Here is a 23,093-nt window from a genome sequence, read left to right as displayed (position 1 = left end):
TTGGCTGGTGCCCCGTGGGGGTGCGTGGGTTGGCAGTAGTGGGCCCGGTTGCTTGTGCGGGTAGGGGAGAGGATGGAGGCTTTGTTTTCCGGTGGGCTGGGAATAGGAGTGCTTGGTACGGGCCGTGCTTGCCTGCTTGGGTCCCAGGTGTGCGGGCGGGTTGCCTGGGGAGGGGGATTCAGCGCTGTCAGGGCCTCGTTGTGCGGTGAGGGCCGGGGTGAGTTTAGGGTCCCGGGGGTCGTTCGAGGCTTTGGGTGTTACTCCTGTGTGTTCCTCCGGTCTGCGATGTTTCGGGAGGGGGGGGTTTGCGGCCTTGCGCCCCGGCATGCGGGGGGTTAGGTGGGTGGTGTTAAGGTTGGTGGCTCGAGGGGGAAGGGGGGACTGTTAGTTCTGCTTTTCATTTTTCAGTTGTTGCTCTCTTACGGCCACACTAGCTCCCTCTCAGGAGGCTCTCCCGCTTACGGGTGGGGGAAGGGGGGCTGGTATGTTACCGCGACGTCATGGCCTCGAGTAAGATGGACACTAGGCTAGGCCATGCAGTCCACGCGGAGGAGCATTATTTTGCAGAATTTGGGAGTTTTTGACACTGCTGGTTACACTGTGGGGCCCATTCTCTGCCTCAAACTGGTAGGCGTAAGCAGCAGCAGCTTTACAAAGCGCGTTGCTGATAGGTGCGGACGAACACCGTCACTATACCGAACCGAAGACTTCTTTTTATTCGTCATAGTAAAATCAATGGCAGAAAAGAACACAGTGTCTGTTTTATCGGGGTTCAGACCAATGATTGCAGATTACACACAGATATTCTTGCGTACATGGCCGAACGGGAAACTAAAAAGAACTACTTGAGGAAATGTTCGCACAATGCTTGAGGGGATAAATTGTCAGTTCGCATATTTGAAGGGCATTAGAGTGTGTGAGTCAAACCGGAAATGAATTTCTGAATAACTTTTTGACGTTAATAAAGTTAACTTTATCAGTGCACGGTTTTCGCTGCATGTATAAAGTCTTAATTTGCCTTATGTATTCTGTAGTTGCTACGATCGATAACATTGTGGTTTCTTGTAGAACCCTTTCCCTGTGCTTGGGAGTATGTTTACCTCAGAAGGTTTTAAGTGCGACTACTCAATTACTGACCATTAACGACATAGGAGACATTTATATGCAGAGTCCTGTTGTTAAAGGTGTAAAATTTAAGCATTTCTCTCATTTGCTGACTGACAATTATAGGGCGGGAGCAGGTACAGGAGTTTAGGGGTTAGGGCAACTGACGTTTTGTTCTATGTCCATGTAGGAACCATGCGGAAGAGGTCACAGAGGCCGATTGGAAGGCCACGGGAGAGATTGTTGGTAAAAAAAGGGGGCGGCACACTGGGGTCAGTGTGCCAGAGTTACTGGCAGGTGTGGGATGAAGCTAACATGTATTTTCTATTTCCAGATTGTCTGTTGGCAAGAAATTTAACGATGCAGTGGACTTTGAAGTTGGTCAGGAGCAGGTATGGTCTGACACTCCGCGTGTAGGGGCAGGTCATGGTCACGGGGGGGAGGTGCCATGAGGGGTGTCAACAAGCAACGTGATGTTAAGGATGCAAGGGGGCGCTGCTAACCTTTCTTTTCATCTTATATACAGAATTGTTGCGCCGGGGATTCATTTGCAGGCCCTGTTCACGCACACGCTTAGCCTCCTATTCTTGAATTGAGTGACGCAAGCCCGACGATACGACATGGAGAGCCAGGGCTCCCCATCCCTTTTTACGCAGACGGCACAGGTGGACAATTCATTGCCGGATGCTACACAGGAGGCACAGTGGGCGGCGTTTAGTCGTATGGCCAAAGGAAAGGGTCTGTCTTTGGCTACGGGGATCTTGAAGGATGTCGAATCTCAGGACTCTGGCGTAATTTGTGAGCCCCCCCCCGGACCTTGACCTCAACCAGGCCGGTCCTTCGAGGGCATCAAAGCGGGCATGCAAGCCCACGTCTAAGGAATTCCCACCAGACCCGCTGCCAGCTAAAGCTAGGGCATTGCACATCCAGAAGGAGGCGGTGCCACTGCCGGTCACCCCTCAGCCCTTGGCACCTGTGGCTCCCCAAGACAATCACCTGACCATGGGGAGGGTACGCTACACGTGAAGATCTGGGTAAGCTCTCGGACACTCTGAAGGACTTCATGGCATGGCTGAGGGGGGGACCAGTTACCCCTTCTTTGGCCCCGCTGGTCAGTGTCGCAGCTGTTGGAAAGGGAGGGGCTAGGATGGCGGCATCAGTGTTGGTGAACCAGGGGAAGGTGCTGCAGACTCCGCTGGGGGCTCCCCCCCTAGCCTGAGTGTTTCTTTGGTGGCCACGGCCAAACCCTTGCATAGCAAGCCCATGGAGGGAGCCGTGAAGTCCCCCCCTGTGGCGCCCGTTCTTCCTTCCACATCTAGCAGCAGTCGTGACGCTGTGGACTCCGCAGCTGCAGTGTTAGCCGGCTCTATCCCGACCTCCGGTATGTCTGTTTCCCCTGCAACCAGCAGTGGGGCCGCGCAACTTCCTCTGGCCGCGAGCGATACACCCAGTATAGCTTCCCCTGCAGCGCAGTTAGCCCCCCCAGCACCGGTGCCGTCGGTCGCCGCTGCACCCCTGTTATCTGGTCACTGCTCCTTGGCCTGGCAGGTACCTTTAGCTGCCAAGGAAGTTATATGGAGGCGAGTGCTGATAGACATCTTTTCACTACTCTTACTGGGGCAGGATGGGGTGGATGTCAGGAAGCCGGGGGCGAAAGAGGAAGACAAGAAAACGAAATACCAGCAGTGGGCGGAAAAAACGATTGATAACTGGCTTGACGCTTTTGCCATTCTATCAGCGGTCATCTTAGAGAAGCACCCCGAACAGGCGCAGGCTCTCGTCCAATACGGCACTCTCATTCGCAAGGAGGCCATGAAATGGGGCGGACAGGGTTGGTTGAGTTATGACCGGGAGTTTAGGAAGAGAATGTCTTTGTGTCCAGAAATGAGATGGGACCAGAAGGAAGTGCAGTTATGGCTGGATCACATGGGTTCGCACATGGTGCAAGGCGCAGTGTCACAGAGTAAGAGTCAAGGAAACAAGGAGGTCGGCAGTGGTGCCTTTAGCTATGATACAAGGGGGAACAAGCAGCCCTTTCGGGGGGGTTCAGGGGGAGAAAGAGTAACAGAGGGGGGTTCAGGAGTTCGCCCCCATGGACCTGTCATTTGTTCAACTCAGGGGCTTGCCTTGGGGCAATACGTGCAAATTTGCACACGCTTGCAACAGATGTGGAGGCCCCTACCCAGCAGCTTCTTGCCACTCTCAGCAAGGCCCCACCCCCAAAAGTAAACAGGATGCAGGAAATCAGTATGGGCGTCTGGGGTCCCCCCCTCTCCCACCTCTCCCCATCCCAGGTTTAGCTAGGCAGCGCTCATCACACAGCTACCGCCCCCCGTTGGTACCCTCCACAGGTAAGCTTGGCATGGTTGAGGGTGCAGTGAAGGGCCCTTCGCCAGTAGTCATGTCAAACTTGTTGCCTCTCTTGAGAAAATACCCGCTCATGCGTGACAGTCAGTTGCTACTGGAGGGGTTTAGTGAGGGTTTCAAAATACCTTACGCAGGACCCGAAGGATCCAGGGAGGCGGACAATCTTAGGTCAGTCAAAGATCAACCGGATGTGGTCAGGGCCAAAGTGGAGAAGGAGAGGTTACTGAGGAGAGTGGCGGGCCCGTTTTCTAGGCCACCTTTGGACAATTTTGGGGTATCTCCTCTAGGAGTGGTACCCAAGAAAGAGCATGGGGCTTTCCGCTTAGTTCACAATCTCTCACAACCCGACGGGCCTCTGTCAACCAACCATGGTTTGGAGGAAGGCGCTTGCTCGGTCACGTATTGTACTCTGGACGTGGCTTTGGATTTAGTCAGGAGGGCAGGCAGGGGGGCCTGGTTGGCCAAGGCGGACATTGAGTCGGCTTTCTGGTTACTACCAGTGCATCCGAGCAGCCAACACCTGCTAGGTTTCAAGCTAGAGGTCCAGTACTTTTACGACCGATGCATGCCCATGGGTTGTGCGGAGTCATGCGCGTACTTTGAGGCTTTCAGCAGCTTCCGTCAGTGGGCACGTCAGTCAAGCTATGGTGTCAGAGGGGTGTCCCACTTCCTGGTGAATTTCCTCTTCATCTGGAGTGATGGGTCACAGGAGTGTAGCGAGGCCCTATGGGATTTTGAGTTACTGTCTGCACACCTAGGGGTCCCTCTGGTGCCTGGCATGACTGTGGGTCCGGCGCAGGTGCTGACCTTTTTAGGGATTGAAATTGATACGGTGGCAGGTGAATCCAGGTTACCAGCGGACAAGGTTCAGGTCTTTGCGCAGCACATCCAGGCAGCCTTAGGTCAGGAGAAGGTGACACTAGGTTTCTTGCAAGGCTTGCTGGGCCTACTTAACTTCGCCACCAGAATCATACCGGCAGGGAGGGTCTTTGCTCGCGCAGAATTGCCAGGGCTATATGGAAGGTCACCAGAAGGTACTACCTAGTCAGACTCAGTAGAGGGATGAAGGATGACTTAAGAATGTGGGCAAGCTTCTTGGAAGACTTCAATGGTTCAGTGGTTTGGAGGGCACCTTGGGCAGGGTCTCCGGAACTCGCTCTGTTCACGGATGTGTCAGGTAGAGAGGGCTTCGGAGTCATCTTGGACACGGAGTTGTGTGGTGAGGGCCGGGGGGTTTAGGGTCCCGGGGGTCGGTCGAGACTTTGGGTGTTACTCCCGTGTGTTCTTCCGGCCGGCGGTGTTTTGGGAGGGGGGGTTTGCGGCCTTGCGCCCCGGCATGTGGGGGGTTAGGTGGGTGGTGTTAAGATTGGTGGCTTGAGGGGGTAAGGGGTGGACTGTTATTTCCGCTTTTCATTTATCAGTTGTTACGCTCTTACGGCCACCCTTGCTCCCTCTTAGGGGGCTCTCCCGCTTACGGGTGGGGGAAGGGGGGCTGGTATGTTACCACAACGCTGTGGCCTCGAGTAAGAGGGACACTCTCGGCTAGGCCATGCAGTCCGCGCGGAGGAGCGTTATTTTGCAGAATTTGGGCGTTTTCGACACTGCTGGTTACACTGTGGGGCCCATCCTCTGCCTCAAACCGGTAGGCGTAAACAGCAGTAGCTTTACAAAGCGTGTTGCTGATAGGTGCGGACGACCACCGTCACTAATACCGAACCAAAGACTTCTTTTTGTTCATCATAGTAAAATCAATGGCAGAAAAGAACACATTGTCTGTTTACCGGGGTTCACACCAATGGCTGCAGATTACACACAGATATTCTTATGTACATGGCCGAACGGGAAACTAAAAAGACCTACTTGAGGAAATGTTCGCACCATGCGTGAGGGGATAAATTGTCAGTTCGCATATGTGAAGAGCATTAGAGTGTGTGAGTCAAACAGAATGAATTTCTGAACAACTTGTTGACGTTAATAAAGTTAACTTTATCAGTGCACGGTTTTCACTGCATGTATAAATTCTTAATTTGCCTTATGTATTCTGTAGTTGCTGCGATCAATAACATTCTGGTTTCTAGTAAAACCCTTTCCCTGTGCTTGGGAGTATGTTTACCTCAGCAGGTTTTAAGTGTGACTAGTCAATTACTGACCATTAACGCCATAGGAGACATTTATATGCAGAGTCTTGTTGTTAAAGGTGTAAGATTTAAGCATTTATCTTGTTTGCTGACTGACAATTATAGGGCGGGAGAGGGCTTCGGGCCATCTTGGACATGGAGTGGTGCGTGCAGGGCTCGTCCAATGTGTGGCGTACGAAGAAGATCACAGCGAACATTACGGTCCTACAACTCTTCCCGATAGTAGTGGCGTTCCACCTTTGGCCAGCGGCGCTGGCGGCACGTAGGTCCTTGTTCTGGTCAGACAATTTGGCGGTGGTGCAAGCCATCAATTCACATTCAGCGTCCTGCCCGCTAGTCTTATGCTTACTCAGGGAGCTGGTGAGGGTGTGCTTGGTGAACAACGTTACGTGTAGAGCGCGACATATACAAGGGGTGCAAAACACAGCGGCTGACGCTCTTTCTCGCTTTCAGTGGCACAGGTTACGGGAGGCGTATCCGCGAGCAAGGGAGGTGATGACCCCTTTCCCAGCACATTTGTGGTTCCTACTGAATCTGAAAGGCGCTTGATAGGGCTAGGTGAGCTGTCCTTCGCACCTCGGACGATCAAGCGGTACCGGGCGGGTGTGGAGAAGTTCTGCGCATTAACCGGTGCTTGAGAACAAGTGAGGCCTTCCCTGCTGAACAGGACTCAGGACTTCATATTGTGGGCCAAAGACCAGGGGAAGTCACAACTGTGGATAGCAGGACACTTGTCAGCAACCAGCCACCACGCTAGGTTGAGGGGGCAGTTAGATCCTACCAAGTCCTTCTTAATAAGGTCGGCACTGAAGGGCTGGGCAAGGAGCGAGCCGCGAGCACCCAACACCAGGTCAGCCATAGACTTTTGTAACTCTGCAGGGTATGCTAGATTGAGTGGACAGTGCCACTCACTCAGATTTTGAAGCAGCTCTTTTTTCGGCAACTTTTGGGTTGGCTTTCTTCTTTTCGAATGGGGGATCTGGTAGCGAAATCTAAACAGGACACATCAGGGGTAGCCTTGTCCAGACAGGATGCAGTACTGACAGAAGAGGTCCTGACCTTAAGGCTGTGGAGATCAAAAAAGGACCAGGAGGGGGCAGGGAAAGTGATAGTGTTGAACAAACTGGAGATCGCCAAGTATTGTCCAGTGCGCTTAGTCGCGAGATATCTGGCGCTGCGCCCCTCTAGCGAGGGTTACCTCCTGATGCACGCATATGGTACCCCCTTGAACAAATATCAAGTACAGCGCATAATGAATGTGTGTTTAGAACTCTCAGGCAATAAGGTCCAGGGCAAGCGTTTTTGCAGCCACTAATTTAGAATAGGGGCAGCAACCACGGCCTTCCAGGCGGGTTTGCCAGTGGTTCACATCAAACAAGTGCGGCGTTGGGAGTCAAATTGTTACAGGAAATATTAACGTTCGTAAGAGTTCTGATTAAACAATGGCCCAACTGCTTAATGTGCTAATTATTGTGCGACTTAAGAGTCTGTGTAATTGTGATGTTGATGTGGTTGAAGAATTGAATTTTGTTGATATTAATAAACAGTGTGTCAAACTTCTGCATCTTTATTTACCAGGTAAAACGGTCTGGGTGATGGGACATTCTGGAATCCTGAGGGTATCTCAGTGGGAGGTTAGCAGAAAATGGAAACACGGGTTCACAGCAACGAGGATAATTTGGCTGGGGACACCCGGCATGCGTTGGAATAGCTTGAAGCGGAAAATTCTTCGGAGACTGGGCGGGGGGGACTCGCCTCCCGAAATAATGTTAATACACCTAGGAGGTGATGATTTGATTCCCCTAGGGTGTAGGGACCTGCTTCAGGAGATGAGGGGCACTTTGTGCGAATTGAGTAACATGCTGGGGTCCTGTGAACAATAGTGGTCCGAAATTAATACTAGACTGTTTTGGCGGGGCGCATGGTCAGGGGATGCCATGGAGACCTTGCACAAGCGGGTGAACAGCGCGATGCGCAAATTCATGGAGCAAAGAGGTTTTGGTTTTGTCAGGCATGGGTTGCTGCATGTGAAATGCACGGGGTGCTTTGATGATGATGGGATACACCTATCCAAAGTGGGGATGGACCTATTTCTGCTAGACTTAGGCGAGGCACTGGTAGCAGCAGGTTGTAAGTGAACGGTTAGTTTAAGGTGGGGGGGCGGGGGCCACACCCAGAGCCATGGCGGAGTTACAGGGTGATCCAAAGGCTGTAAGGTACAGAAGGGTACCCTCTAAGGAGCACAGTAAGGGTGCGAAAGCCAATTATCCCCCAGGGAGGTCCTCGCGTGGGATCCTGGAGGAGCGACGGCGCCCCGTTAGTCCTACGGGCGGTTGTGGACCTGAGCAACCGGGGGTTGCCTACAACTCTCCGCCCCACGTAGCGGGGAGGGGCTTGAGTAAGGGGTGGGCTGGAGGTCCGCCGGGGGGAGGGGCTATCCCTGCCCCCAAATTGACAACACCCCACGGTTAATACCACTGGGGTTTTATGGCTCATCAGGTGGGCAGGTGGCGAGGGGTTGCCTCCCCTGGATCGCCCGTAAGATAACCCAACATGTTGGCATATTGTTATGCAAATAAACCTGCAGCAACTTTCTCCACCAAACAATTGTGTTGTGTCTGTTATTCAGTTAATTGTTGTGGGAGGGCTGGGGTATGGGCCGATGTTGGCACTATGGATCTTGCAAAAATGGGGGGGGGGGGATACAGTACACCCATTACAATAATATTAGGATCACAGCAGTTATTATGAAAATAACAAAAGTAGGTAGGCTAAACCAAATTGAATAGTAAAACTGGTCATCGTTGTCTTGTTGCCATGCACTACTGGATACCCTTACTCTGCTTGGCCCTCTATCTATGATAACTGTTTTTTGTTCCATCAGCAGGCTAACAGTGTAGGTGGGTGTGTAGTGCCCTATCTTTGGTGACTTTTTCTAAACAATCAGGTAACCCCGAACAAGTGCAGGATGCTGTATGCAATCGGCTGGTTCTGCAGAAAATCAGACCAATGGAATTGAGGTTTCTACTGATGTCAGAGCAGCCTAAAACACTTCTTTGGCCACGCCCCCTTTTCCTCTCACTGCTGAGTCGGCACTAGTGAAATGGCTGCGTCACTGGCTGCAATTCTTGCCTGTGCTGTTTCTGCCTCCGGTGAACCACGCGAGGACATGGTTGTCGTTGACTGTATAGTGAAGCTTGGAGGCAGCGCTCTGACAAACAAAGGGCAGCTGGAAACTGTGCGACCGGACGCCCTTCAGAGAGCAGCCGCCACCGTGAAGCGGCTGCATGCCGACGGGAAGAGCTGCATCGTTGTGCACGGAGCAGGGTGAGCCAGAGATGGCCTCTGGGGGCCTGACTACAGTGGCATTTAATGTTCGCCGTATTATTTTATTAAGTCGGCATACTTAGGCAGCGCGAGCGGGGCGATAAGCATCACATCGTTTTACAGAAGAGCAAGTGCTGAAAATCGTGAGAAACTTAATGGTGTCTGTATTAAAAAAAAATGCACACATTAAAAAACAGCACTTTTACCTATTGTCAGAGAATGTAGCCCATCAACCTTAACGACACTTTCACTTTGGATAACATCAGAAGCAAGCCTACGCACTTCCTGTTATCTTTGAATCATTGTTTCATTACATTTCTTAATTTTATTGAAGACGGCAATAATAGCGGTTCATAGGCACTCTCGATCTCGACATGCTGCAGGACCTGAGTTAGTGAGTCAGAGCCTTTAAAAGTCTGTGTATGGCGCACCCGGCTCTTGCGAAACCCGTCCCTCATCGGCCATTGTAAACTCGTTCAATCCGATGTGCCCTGACGGGAGGTCCAAGGTAAAGCAAACATTGGCAAAGCCAATAGGTCTCAACTATGTGAGACCTATTGACGTTGTCAGTGTTTTAAGCATGTTTTACAAAAGCCTACCTGCAGTGCAGCTTGACTGAAAGTATAACATAATTAAAAAAAAGTGCTATGACACCTTCAACGATGGCTGTGTCATAGCGATGGTTTACTACTTTTAACCATACTGCACAGCAGCCACACAACTGTACATACGTGGCTCAAAAAACATTGTATAGCCAAATAGTAGAGCTATTTGGTTTGTTAGTGTTTTCTTTGTTGAACAGCTATGTGGGTGCTGTGAAGCATAGTTGAAAGTAAGAAAAAAGCGCTATAGAGAAGCCAGCGTTGACCATGTCGCAGCACTTTTCTAAAAAAAAAAAACGGTTAGCCATGGTGCACTACAGTTAGGCTGCTGAACAAAATGGCTGTAAACATTGACAAAGCCAGTAGGCCTTGCATAGGTGAGACCTATTGGCTTTGCCAATGCTTGTATGTATCAGTTTCTGTGATAGTCTACTCTAGCAGATTCCCAGCACTGTGACTAACGTGTTGCTATTGCAACTCGGCGGAATGCATTATTATCACCTTTCAGAGCATAAAAGTTTGCCATTCTGATTGGATTCAACCCCGTTGGTTGCACAAAAGTTACCTAAGGGGCCTACCCCACGCTTGAAATCTATACACTATTTTACCTCATTAGCTGTTTGTTTTCACATACAAATGTAAAAGAACTGGGCTGTTTATATTTAGAGACTAGGCTAATTTGGTGGTAACACCTTTCAGTGCATCAGATGCATTAACCCGCTGAACGTTCTCTGTGGACATGTTGAAAGGTGTCTGCGACCAGGCTTGACTTTTTAAGAATCCTTAAACTCCCACGTGTATTGTAAGAACAAACTTCCTGATAGTAAACCCCCAAAACAGTAAAGAACTACAACAGATTTTACTGTTGGTTAACTGTTAAGGCTTGTAAGTGGAAATGAGGGCGCACTCTGTAGCCACACAGGGAGGCTTGGGTTTCAGCACAAGCCTGTCTGTTGCAGTCCCCTTTCAAGGATTATTTTATACCAAAATCATCTCTGCAACAAAATGGTATCAAAGTCCAACTCTGCCAGGGAGTCTGGCAGCGGCGGCTTCTCCACTACGGTGGAAGAGTCTCACCCCTCCCCCACCCCCCCCTCCCCCGGTTGACCAGCTGAGGGAAAAGAGAAATACATTGCTAATAAAATAGTATTATCATTTTATTTTCCCTCTGGATGCTGAAAATTTGGGGCGGGCCATGCCATGACAGGCACAGAAGGGGAGTGGTGGGCAGCACTGCTGTCAGTGCGCATGATGGTTTGGTCGGGCGTCTTAGGACGGCCAAACGGTCATATGCATTGACATCTCCTCAACCCGAGCTGCATTGTCGGTGGAGAGAACAGCAGGCAAAGGCTCCCAGTCCCCTTTGGAGTGGAAAACAAGCTAGATCAGACCAATTCCGGCGCTTCTCTTATGTTGGCCAGCATGAGAGAAGCGCTGGCATTGGCCATGGAGAGACTGGGAGCCTCAGCACTTACACAGCATTGTTTCTTTTGTCGTCTATCCCTCTTCTCCCCAAAACGCTGTCACATTCTGGGGCCTCTATGAGTGACACTGATGCTTGCTCAAACTTGTTCAGCACGAAAATGCCCAAGGCTGCATTATGTAGGCGACAGAGCGCTGATGGTCTCCCAGCTTCACTTTGTTTTCACCTTGGGACTGTTGGAGGTTAAGCCCTGTGGCATGGCGTCAGTCTTAGACTGAACAAAGCAAAACCAAAGGGGATGATGGACGGAGTGTTGAAAATTGCAAGCACTCGCCGCCAGTCAACTGATCTGGGTTTAATGCATCCTCATTCTTTAGCTCACTCCGCCAGCACAGTTCAGACATGGCCATATGCAAATCAGTCTGACCATGTGCCTCAAGGGGAACAGTCCAGTCCAAACTACCAAGCCATGTCTTCCCTGCTTGAATCCAGTGGCAAAGTGAGCAAGGGACCCATGTCTGGGCATACCCTGCCAACTTAGGGCGAACAAAGCAAAACCAAAGGGGACGATGGACGGAGTGATGAACCTTTTCAAGCACTCACCCTCAGTCAACTGATCTCGGTTTAATCCATCATCATTCTTTAGCTCACTCCCGCTACTCATCCCATCCCTATATACAGCATTGGGGGAAGACTCTGCACTCCGGCTGATCCTTTATTACTGTGATAAGTTGCCTATAACACACCGGCACCGATATACAAGACGTAACCTCATTACCTTATCTTCGAGAGTCTACCACTATTGAACCCAACTCATTGCATTGCAGTACCTACTTAACATTCATTGCCCCACCTTCCGCATCCCCTGTCCTGATGAAGACCCTCTAGCAAGGTTTATACCACGCCAGCATCTACTTGGGTCGAAACGTCGACACTTCCTCCTGTGTTCAGCCTCCTCCCTGATTTATCATTTGTGATTTTATTTGAGGCATGATTGCTAAATTAATTGATGAGTTTTTTGTTCCATTGTGTTAACTTATCATTATTTCTGGTGTATTCAGGTCTCAGTGACCCCTGTTCTAATTCCTATACTTTCACTATCCCAACACTACCCTTCCAAACTCCACTTCTTAGGGGCATTATATGTGATTTATTATGTATTTATTTTATGAATGAATTTTTTACGATGCACGTTGTGATTACAAACAATGCTGTTATAATTGTCTTTGTATTCACCTAAGTGATTTTACGGTTGAGTTGATTGTGTGATTATCTGGGACCACTTTGTTTGACACTCTCACAGAGCAGGAATCCGACAGAACAGACACTGGCCAAAATGTGTTAACAATGCTAGATTACTAATAGAGAATGTTTACTTAACTTTGAGAGGTAGACTGCAAAGTGAACAAGGGGAGGAGCCCCGCCCCCAGTACCCAAATAAAGAAACCGCCGCTGCACATTATTCCACATATCGTGCAACAGCCTGCGGTGGGAGCTCTGCTACCTTAAATCCATTGCCCAGCAGCTCAACAATCAGTGCAGCCAACTTTAAACTGTATGTATGAACAAGCAAGGCTTGGATCCTCTCACTACTTGGCCTAGACCACTACAATATTGTTAAACGAACAGAGTGACCAGGTAGACTGTTACTACCAAGTTAAATAGAACCTTAGACACACAGTTGCGTGCTTTATTTCACTTAAACTTGTGACTTTTTCAAGAACAAAATTGTACCATTCATTTCATGTCATGAGATGGGCAACACATCATTTGGATGCACATTGTGAGTGTGAAACATTCACATAAAAATGCATATGAACACATTAAAACAACACATTTGTGATTAGACTCAGTGTGAAAAGGTTAAAACAAAAGTAAACGTACACCAACACTCATAAACAGTGCGAATGACCAGTCCATATTTACAAACTAGCACTAGGTGGACACTGTCTTGTTTAGCTATAAGGCTTACTCCTACTGTCCTGCCTGTGATGTGATGCCAACAATCCGGTATCCACTTATTTAAATGCTTTCACCTGATTATTGTAGCTTTTGAACAGGGAAGCCTAGTCTCACTTACACTACATATTTTGTTTTTAGTTTCTCAGACCCAGTCCTAGTCCTGAGGAGAACACCCCAGCAAGTTGGGGTTTGAAATGGTTGGCTCCAGAGTATGGGTTAACCAACACAGGGCGTGCCTCGAGGGAATCAGTTTGAATTGTTGTTCCCCCCTTTAGACAACTTGTTGTAATGTACTAGTTACCCAATGCATCCTCCCTTTTGAGGTCCTCTGCCTTGTTGCTCAGCCTATGGTGAGGTCATTTAGAATGTTCAGTGGGTTTGTATTGAAAGGAGAAACAGTTGGTGTGGAAGGGCTGAGCAGCGAGCAGGCTGCTCGTGGTGGGGCACTTTTATCGATTAGACTAACATCCTGTAATTTGAGATGTAATCTCAAGAATAAATCTACTACCTTTTCTACAAGACTTGCCTGAGCATCATTCTTTGTTTTAACATTGTGTAACCCTACTACTCATGTCAACTTTAAACTCCCGCCCGCTTGTGCCACAGGAGGCAGGGGCCAGTTGACCCGCCTGTTAAGTCACATGATGTCAACGAACTTTCACTCGTTAGCAATTGGGTGCACTGACTCTGACCCGTTCTCCTGACGCCAGTGATATCGCCGCCCGATGTCATGTGTTCTTGGAAACTTATTGTTACATTGTAGTACCACTCTCTGTGCAGCTAAGCTCTAGCGGCTGACACAGAGAGCCGCAAGCCTGCCTGGAGCAGTGCGCGGTGCACGCTGTTACTGCAGCTTATAGGGAGCTTTATTATAGCAAGCCCTCGGCTTGACAGCTGAGGAGGCTTTATAATGCATGACGTTGCTTTTCAGTGTGGTGATGCGGACCACCAGAATTAAATGGGTTAGTCTAATGCCTGATACGTGGTACTTGGGAGTACTGCCCACCTCAAACCCTGCCCGACACATTTCAGGGAGCCTGCCGCTACTGGAGTCTGGAGAAACCTCTACAGTGCCGCCAATACAGGGGCCAGTGCTTCTGAAACACACCACAGGACAACAGCACTAAGGAGCATTGGGAAAGGCAACCTTTCGCTGCTTAAAGACCCATTGAGTTTGTAATGGAAACTAACTCAAAGGTGATGTGTGGGGGGGGGGGGGGGGGGGTGAGGCAATGCAAAAGGTTAAGAGAAGCACACATATGAGACGGAGATATGCGGTGAGCAGCGGGGGCAGAGAGCCACACGCGCAAGAGAGATCAATATGAGTGCGGGTGGGGGACATAAGCAAACAGGTGAGACAGCAAAGTGATGTGCGAGGTACACAGAAGCCCATGGTGCCGCAGAGCAACATATAGCAGAGGGATAGGATAGAAGCGCAAAAGGAGACTGCTGGTTAACACTAACTCTCCCAAGGAGCGCTGTAAGCAGTGGTCGAAGTGGGTGGGATCGGCAGGGCACGGCGTGCCCCTATTTCTTTAATTCGATGGATTACATTCCCCTACTTTATTATTTTAAACACAGGTCCAGGGACGGGCACTTTTGTGCATTTTTGAAAGTTTTTGCAAATTACCATAAAGGTTAACTTCATGGTAATTTACCACTTCCTATTTGCGATTTCGCAATTTAAAAAAAAATCATGCATTGCATTTAAGAAATTGCAAAATTGCGATTTCTTAAATGCAATCGCAATTTAAGAAATAGCAAATAAATTGTGATTTCTTAAATTGCGAAAAAAGTAAAAACCTTAATGCATCCCAAAAAAGGGATTTGCATTCGCAAACGGCCGAATTTTGCAATTCACACCGTTTGCGAATGCAAAAACCCTTGATGCATGTGCCCCATAGACTTGTATTTTTTTTATTTTCACAAGGAGTCATTCACAGTATTGCAAACTCACAGGATTATGAGCAAATATATTATGTTTCTAAAAGCACTTGCTGCCTCCTTCCTGGCCTCCAGCAATTTTCGGCAACACTAAAAATGCCATTATAAGTCTGGTGATTAATGTTCTTCCTAGAGAGAGTGATGGAGTTCTATCAAGTGAAAGTTTTGACTCATGGAACGGGAGCGTAGAGGGTTAATGTGCTTGCTGCAGAGAACATGTACCATGCAGATCACAACGTGCACATAATGTAAATAGGTCAGTTGGTTACCTCTTTTGTCAGAGAGATCTTTTTAGGTCTCGCGACCTATCAATGCGCGCAAGCGCATTGAGCGAAGCGAGAATTCAAGTGCTCAAAATCCTCGTCAAACCGAGGGCTTTTTGCTGCGGTTTTCTTTAAGTTCATGTGAATCACGTGACCAAACAAGCACGCGCATCAGCCTCCCTCCCTCCCTCCTACTTTCAGTTTCTCCCGCCCCCATCCGGCCTCTCTCCAAGCGCATCGCGCGCATCAGCCTCCCTCCCTCCCTCCTACTCGTACTTTCAGTTTCTCCCACCCCCATCCGGCCTCTCTCCAAGCGCATCGTGCGCATCAGCCTCCCTCACTCCTCCTACTCGTACTTTCAATTTCTCTCGCCCCCATCCGGCCTCTCTCCAAGCGCATTGCGCTTTCACACACAGGCATTCCACCTGCCACACTTTTCCTCCCTCGCATTCCCGCCCCCTCACCAGGCCTCCCGCCCCCATCCGGCTTCCCTCCGGCCTCTCTCCAAGCGCATTGCGCTTTCGCACACAGGCATTCCACCTGCCACACTTGCGATTCATACTAACATTTCACGACCCAGATAGCAACCCATTGTGCAAGACATATTATTCTCTCAGCATATTCTCCTTTTGTCGGGAGGTTTCGAGCCTGGCTGCCCTGGCAACGCAAGGGGCTATTGGTAGAATTTCACGTGTTGTCAGGTTTTGTCCTTTCCGATGAGCGTACCCATGCGCATGCTGTATGGATCCGATCTCGGCGTGAAACATGCACGCATGTGATGTCCCCCAGAGACCTCTGGACCGCGGATATCACAACACGCCGCTTTAAAGCCTCAACGGTGTGCGGTCTGAGTTCAGCTATTTAACCCACAGACCGACCACTCCACCTTACGGACAACACACAGCACTGGTGTCTGTAACCCAGCGTAGCTCACAACGAGCCAATGGGCAAAGGCATAGTCAGGGGAAGCAGTGTGCACAAAGAGGAACCATCTGCGGACGAGATAATTTATACAAGACGGATGCGGGTTGTTTATATTTCATATTAAATAGGGAAAATTACAGGAAACTAGCTGCAAGAGATACATTCATATATATATATATTTACTACATGGAATTAAGACAGTTGCGCATGCTTATTTTAAGGTTAGAATAGAGTGCTAAATTGTAGCTTTCAGAAATTCCCTTTGGACCAATTTTTAATTAAAAGCCTCACCTTGTTCTGGGCGAGTAACGGCAAAGGGAGCAAAGAGCAGTGGCAGCAGGAAAGTGATGACGACATCTTTAAGCTGCCACAGCCGCTTGCAGACGGCCAGGGCCATGTGGAGCGAACGGACGGAAGGATGAGGGAGTCCGTGGCGGCAGACAATGAAGCTCTGAGCCCGCAGCGCGCGGCGCCCTCACAGCCGCAGTGCACGCGCTGCAGCTTCAGTCCCGCCAGCCACCCAGCGGCGTCCGTGCTGCTCCCTCCGAGGTTCTAGGCTGAGGCGTACTCAGCAGTCCCCTCACCTCCACGGCATGTTTGAACGGAGCAGCCCCAAGGCTCGGTTCAGGCTGGTGGACGGTGTGCCCGCCGCGGGGGTTTGCCGCAATGCCCCCATCCGCAGCCTGTGATTAGCACGAGAATCAAACAGAGCTGCGGCATCAGCCAACACCGACATTTACACGTCTTTAGCAAAACGTCTTATGAGGCAGACACTTTGCAGCGTCAGGAGACGCTCACAATTTACATTACAGCGAAAATGGGCGAATGCTGTTATCCTGTGCACTGCTCACAGATAACCTACCCTCCATTTCTGACCCTGCATTTTGGCTACTGTTACGGAATAGAATTCCTCATGCATTAACCCCACAACTACTGCCCCCCCTAGACCCCCCCCCCCCCCCCCACTGTGACCACCCATCTGTAATTTTCACGGACTGTCCCTGAATTAACCCAGTCCGCTGTCCGTGATGAAGATTTCGACAGACGGCATTTGCCTGTAATTTTAGGCCTTTGTGCTGAAAGACCTATGTTATAAATGCCTCGGCTGCCCGAGGCATTTGTGGTCTCGTGTGCTGTGATCCGAAGGGAGTGGCAGTTACATAAACAAGAAACAAGCTTTCTCGCCAGGGTGCCAGGTGCCTGAAAAGAAATGTAGATCAATGCATTTGGTTTGTCACTCACAACCCCACACACACCCCCCCACACACACACCCACACACACACAAACACACACAACTACACTTACACACAGCCCACTCACACATTTCCCACTCACACACTGCCCCCTCACACACTGCCCCCTCACACACTGCCCCCTCACGCACTGCCCGTCACACACCGCCCCCTCACACACAACCCCCACTAACAAACACAACCCCCCACACACAAACGCACAACCCCACACACACACAACCCCCACACACAACCACACACACACACACAACCACACACACATACACACATAACCACACCACACACACACACACAAGGATAGCAAAACATAGCATAGCAAAACAAAACATAGCATAGCATAACAAAACATAGCATAGCATAACAAAACATAGTATAGCATAACAAAACACATACACTTCAAATACCACTCAGTGACACATAATTACGCGCAACCATTTAACAACAACTGGTTTAAATATGTTCTCTCAATGTTTCAAGCTTTATTACAAATGTCACAAAAAGATGTTAATATTTCACTTCTGTTCTTGGATTTTCATCACAATAAAATAAACTGAACATAATCTTCACAAAAGTTATTTACAAAAGTTTAAGCTATTTCCATTATAAATTAAAATCACTTTTATTTAAGTATTAATTATTTAAAACAATTAAAAGCCATTGTAATTTGTAATATCAATACATCTAAGTCACGTAAATACAAACATGTTGCATTACAAATACTATAGGTGTCACATTTGCGAAAGTTATAACTATTGGCATTGTAAATGACAAAGCGATTAATTTAGCTATTTTCAAAACCAACAAATAAATAAAAAAAATTGTCATTTACAAGACCAATAGCTCAAACTTTCCTACTGCGAGACCTATTGGCAACGCCAGTGCTTGTTGTTATTTGCAGTTTATAAGTTGAAATCCAAACCTAGAACAGTGACCTATTAACTGTCATCTAGGAGCTGAATGGAAACTGCAAGGTATAAATTAGAGCATTGTTTATACCCCAGTCTTTGATTATCCTAATGTTGCAAAAAGGGTTAATTTGGATAGAAATCAATTCTGGTTATTAAAGAGAAACCCCAACCATGGTGTTGCGTTCTAAATTCAGAGTTTGTGTTTCTCCAGACCAACCACTATTAAACTATACTGCCTACCAGTATGGTTGACATGGGACTCCTACACCCTTTAGTCCTTTGGCTTATGCAATATTTCCTATACAGTGATTTACACATGTATGATTGATTGTTTCTGTGTAATTTATGTGATGTAAAGTGCTCTGACAACCTACACTGGTATCAGTGGCGCTGTACATCAAATTGAATGCCTCTGAGAAAGAGAGTGGTTACGGAGACTTGAGGAGCACTGTTAAAGGGCGGTAGTGAGGGAATCAAGGCCAGCTTTAGGGTGGAGCGACCAGTGCAGCGGCACTCGGTGCTGACCTGTTTGGGGGCACTGGCCTCAGGGGGGGTGCAGTGTTTAGCAACAACTTACAATTTAAAATCACCTGCTGCAGAGTTCCTTGTGCCTCCAGCTTTCAGGCACCAATAAAAATGTCTTGATAACTCTTGTAATTAATGTTTATGCTAGAGAGACTGTGATGGAGTTTTGTCTAGTGGCAGTTTTGACTCACCTTAAAGTAGCACAGCAGGTTAATATGCCTGCTGCAAAGACAGATCTATATTTTATGTGGATAGCTGAGTAGATTAGTAAAGCCAGCCTTCACCAGCACTTTAAAACAAATTAAATGTATGTGAGAGAGGGTCTATGGAGACATAAGGGGCACTTTGGCCAGATGGTAGTGAGAGAATCCATGGAGGAGGTCATGTGGAAGAGGGGCGCCAAAAAAGATTGTCGCACAGGGTGCCACGAGTGCTAAAGTCGGCCCGCCCTTGAGGCCAGTCCGCCTCATCCATTGGTACCTCTATTTGCTTTGTTTCAGCAGTAGTAGCTGCAACTCACCAGGGATCGGCAATGCAGGATTTGCTCGCACACTAAACTAAGTTCACAAACTTCATTGTCTCTCTGCTTCATGCACATGCATTTTTAGCATGTGCTGCCTGCTTTGGGGCACTGGAATTATGCAGCAGTGGGGGGCAAAATTATGCCAGTGTGACTAAATTATGCAGGAAAAGAAAGGCTGCAGCGTAATGCAGCATATTTTCTGACACTTTATTATTTTGACATTTCTACACATGCTAACAGTCTCTGCGAAGATTTTGCCTTATTAGTACCAGTATAACAAACAAATGCAGTAGTGAGAAAGGTGACCAGTCAACCTTTGCAAAGGGCCCTCCACTTCTCAGAAACACAAGTGACATATTTTAGTAACTTTTGATCCGTTTGAGCTACAATCAAATTATTGGTTAAAATCGTTAAATTATGCAGCAGATGAAGCATCATGTGGCACATATTGCATAGCCATAATTATATAGTAAACATTTGCAATCTAGGATATTTTGCCATTCATGTTTGAACTACTCTTGTAGAAAAACTGAGAAGAACTGAAGACAAACTCCATGCTAAGAGACAAATGGCTTGTGATTCCACTTCTTAGCGCATTTGGGGCATTTTGTGATTGGAAACATATCCCACTTTCTGAATGTTAACAACTCATATTATACCTTAAATAGATGTGTACTCATTGGTGGAACTAAATAGAGTAATAAGCTGTAACTAGGTAGTGAAATGCCAAACAAATAGTAACATTTAGAATGATTTGCTCTTTCTGGCCACACCTCTGACTCCGCCCACTGACCCAATCCTTGGGTTATTCCCGCTCTCTAATTCTCCGCCCACAGTTCCCCTACTTTTTCCCCCCCACTTCGACCACTGGCTGTAAGACAAAAAGCCAATAAACAAATAGCTTTTAAAAGTGCATCCACTCAACCATATAAAGTTATCTGTTGTTCTTTTGTTGCCATTGATATTTTTCTTCTGACCACAACAGCTTACAGGTTGGGGCAATGGGTCAGCCCACTTCAACCACTGATTAACTTCATTGTAAGTGACGGCATTGCTCTTTGGCACACACAGCGTAGTTCCCTTCAGTGTCACACTCCCACTACTATGCCATTGTGTGCTTATCAAGAACAACAATATTTTTACTTTCAGCATTTTTTTAAATTTATATTTTTCAATGAAAAAATCAAAGGTTAAAGTGACCACTATTTATACTTAACTAAAATAACTATAACTCACGCCCCTGCAATGCACAGTGTTGTCATTAATGATGTCATTTCAATTGTCATCAGTGATCTTATCAATAATGTCATAGAACATGTCAAGAGTGAGCTAATATGTGAGGACATAAGCAGTGCATTGCAAGGGCTCGAGTTATAGTTATGCCAGTTAACCATAACTGGTGAATTTCAGTCGGTTTTTAAAATATTTTTTTTCTTATTTTACAATTTTACATTAAAACTGACATTTTCGCCTAAAAATAATATCACATTAGCCTTTCTTTTTTTCAGTGAATTTCTACCGTTTTTTAACATAAGTATTATAACAAAATATTACTTTAACTATTCCAAAACACAATACAATGCACATGTCCTTTGGCTATTTAGAAATACTTATGGAAATTACATGGGGGAAATTGCAGTCAGGCTCTGCTCCCATTCTCCGTGGGCAGCGGCATCACTTGGCACACAGCCTTTGGCCGTGCGTGGGGTTGGCAACAGATGTAGCTGGAGCACAAGGGGTCATGTCGGGGTCCAGCAGCAATGAGCTACACCAGACTTATTATTATTTTTTTAATTAGGCACAGGTAGGGCTGGCTCTGGAACCGCATCGAGATCCAGGGGTACAGGGTACCCCTAGCCTGACTCCCTGACCCTTCTACCTATTTTGTATTTCTTTTCTTTCTTCTGCTCAGGATACTGGGACCAAGTCTCTGTAATGGTGGGTGCAACATTGCTCTACATTTTGTGGCCATCCAATCGGAGCATAGGGTCTTGTGGGAGTTTCCTGCTCCTGCTGGCGTGGGGCAGTGAACGGGGGGAAGGGGGAGGGGGAAGCTCCCCTTGGCAATTGGATTGTACAATTTTTTTTATTGCGTGCCTGTGGGATTCCGGCAAGAGGTTTGGCGCACCCTATCATCCAGATATGCATACATTTTTAACCTTAGTTCCTCAAAACTTAATGAATGGATTTACACCATATCACATAAAGCATGCTTTCTGGGTAAAGGTCTAGCTTTCTGTCAAATTTGGTGTAATAATATTCAGCTGTTTTGTTGGTAGCACTGTTTGAAAATCCCTATGGAAATTGTATGTGGAAATTGTGTTTTGGGAACCACCCTTTTTCTTCGCTTCTGCTTTACTGATCACTCCAAAACGTTCCAGGAAAGATCTGAGGTGGATGAACTTTTTTTGTTGTGGATAGTTTCATAAAGATTCACTAGACTGTGCCAAAGTTATTAGCAAACCAATAATTCAACTTTCTATTTTAACTAGATCCTACCTTTAACTATACGGTGGCTACTGCTACTGTGTAATGTACATAATTTTGGTGAACCCCTCTGGCAACAAAAGTTTTACAAAAACCATGACAAAAGGCAAACATGCACTAAGCTGAAAGGCTGATAGCCACACCAGATCCATTGACTTTGCCAATGGTTTTTAGATGGTCATTGTTTTCACTATTTGAAGAAAACATTTAATCATATGGTGGAGTGATCAGAGACTGGGAAAGATTTCAAGGTTCTCTTCTTCTAGGTTACTTGCCTATAAGTGACCCATGCCAAAACTCTCTCCTACAAAAAGAACAGCTGATGGACAGAATGCAGAACCATGTCATACATTCGCCCCAGTACAGAGATCTGGGCCTAAATCCATTGTTATTTTGCTCCTCGTGCCATTCCAGTTTGAACCCAGCATGTGCAAATCAGTCTTGATCCTGCGCCCAATGGGAACAGCGTGGTGTTGTTTTACCTAGGGGGTGTGTGTAGGAGGCGTGTACCCTGTACTTTTCTTTACCTAGGGTATGTTGAGGGGTTGTGTACCCTGTACTTTTCTTTACCTAGGGTGTGTTGAGGGGTCATGTACCCTGTGCAGTTGTTTTATCCGGGGTGTGTTAAGGGGTTGTGTACCCTATGCGGTTGTTTTACATGGGGGTGTGTGTTCAAGGGTCTACCCTATGCAGTTATTTTACCTGGGGGTGTTTGTTCAGGGGTTCTGTACCTCATGCAGTTGTTTTACCCGGGATATGTTAAGGGGTTGTGTACCCTATTGTTATGGCTGTCTTTTTGCTAGCTCTTTGGAGAAGGAGAATGATGGAGAGTGACTCCAGCCTATCACCCCCCATAGCATAGGGATTAGGCCGATAGACAGGGACCCTGTCTTACATATATAAGGGCATTTTCGTACTATTTTCCTTAGAGTAAGGCTTATGAATTTAAGTTAGGGGATAGATATATAAATAGTAGTCATGATTCGCTCATTTGCTAACATGCTGAGCTGTTTCTCATGGAGCTATGCATATTATGGGCTCCGTAGGCCTTAAACGAGACAGACTCCATTTTGCTTTCTGCCCGGTAGCTCGAGAAGGCCTTCTAGGTCAAGTGTAATGTTTTAGTTTCAAGCTGTTGTTCGCTTGGAGAGAACCGGTTCAGGCTGACCCTTATCGAAGGAATGTATTTTTCTCCACTCCGAAGACACAACTTCAGGCCGGCCGGCTGGGAAAGTGTCCTTGGTACGGAGAGGTACAAGAATTTGGTGGGCGGCAGGTTACTGGCCGTGAATTTCCATGACGGAACGGGCTTTGATATTAGCGAAGGTGTTAGTCAGTTTGT

The 23,093-nt window shown here is 47.6% G+C and overlaps 1 protein-coding gene across 1 annotated transcript in view; it reads left to right on the top strand.

The window, feature by feature from the left end:
* The first annotated feature begins 8,689 nt into the window (after positions 1-8,689).
* Positions 8,690-23,093, top strand: part of LOC147712476 (uncharacterized) — a 205,367-nt gene continuing 190,963 nt past the window's right edge. Inside the window, exon 1 of the mRNA XM_086923164.1 lies at positions 8,690-8,936. Within this exon, the coding sequence (XP_086779290.1) occupies positions 8,713-8,936 (224 nt within the window). The 5' untranslated portion in view covers positions 8,690-8,712. The remainder of the gene's footprint in view (positions 8,937-23,093) is intronic.

The sequence above is a fragment of the Lissotriton vulgaris genome, chromosome 5 (genome assembly GCF_964263255.1).
Source record: "Lissotriton vulgaris chromosome 5, aLisVul1.2, whole genome shotgun sequence".
Taxonomy (NCBI): Eukaryota; Metazoa; Chordata; class Amphibia; order Caudata; family Salamandridae; genus Lissotriton; species Lissotriton vulgaris.
This window is presented reverse-complemented; position numbering and strand designations above follow the sequence as displayed.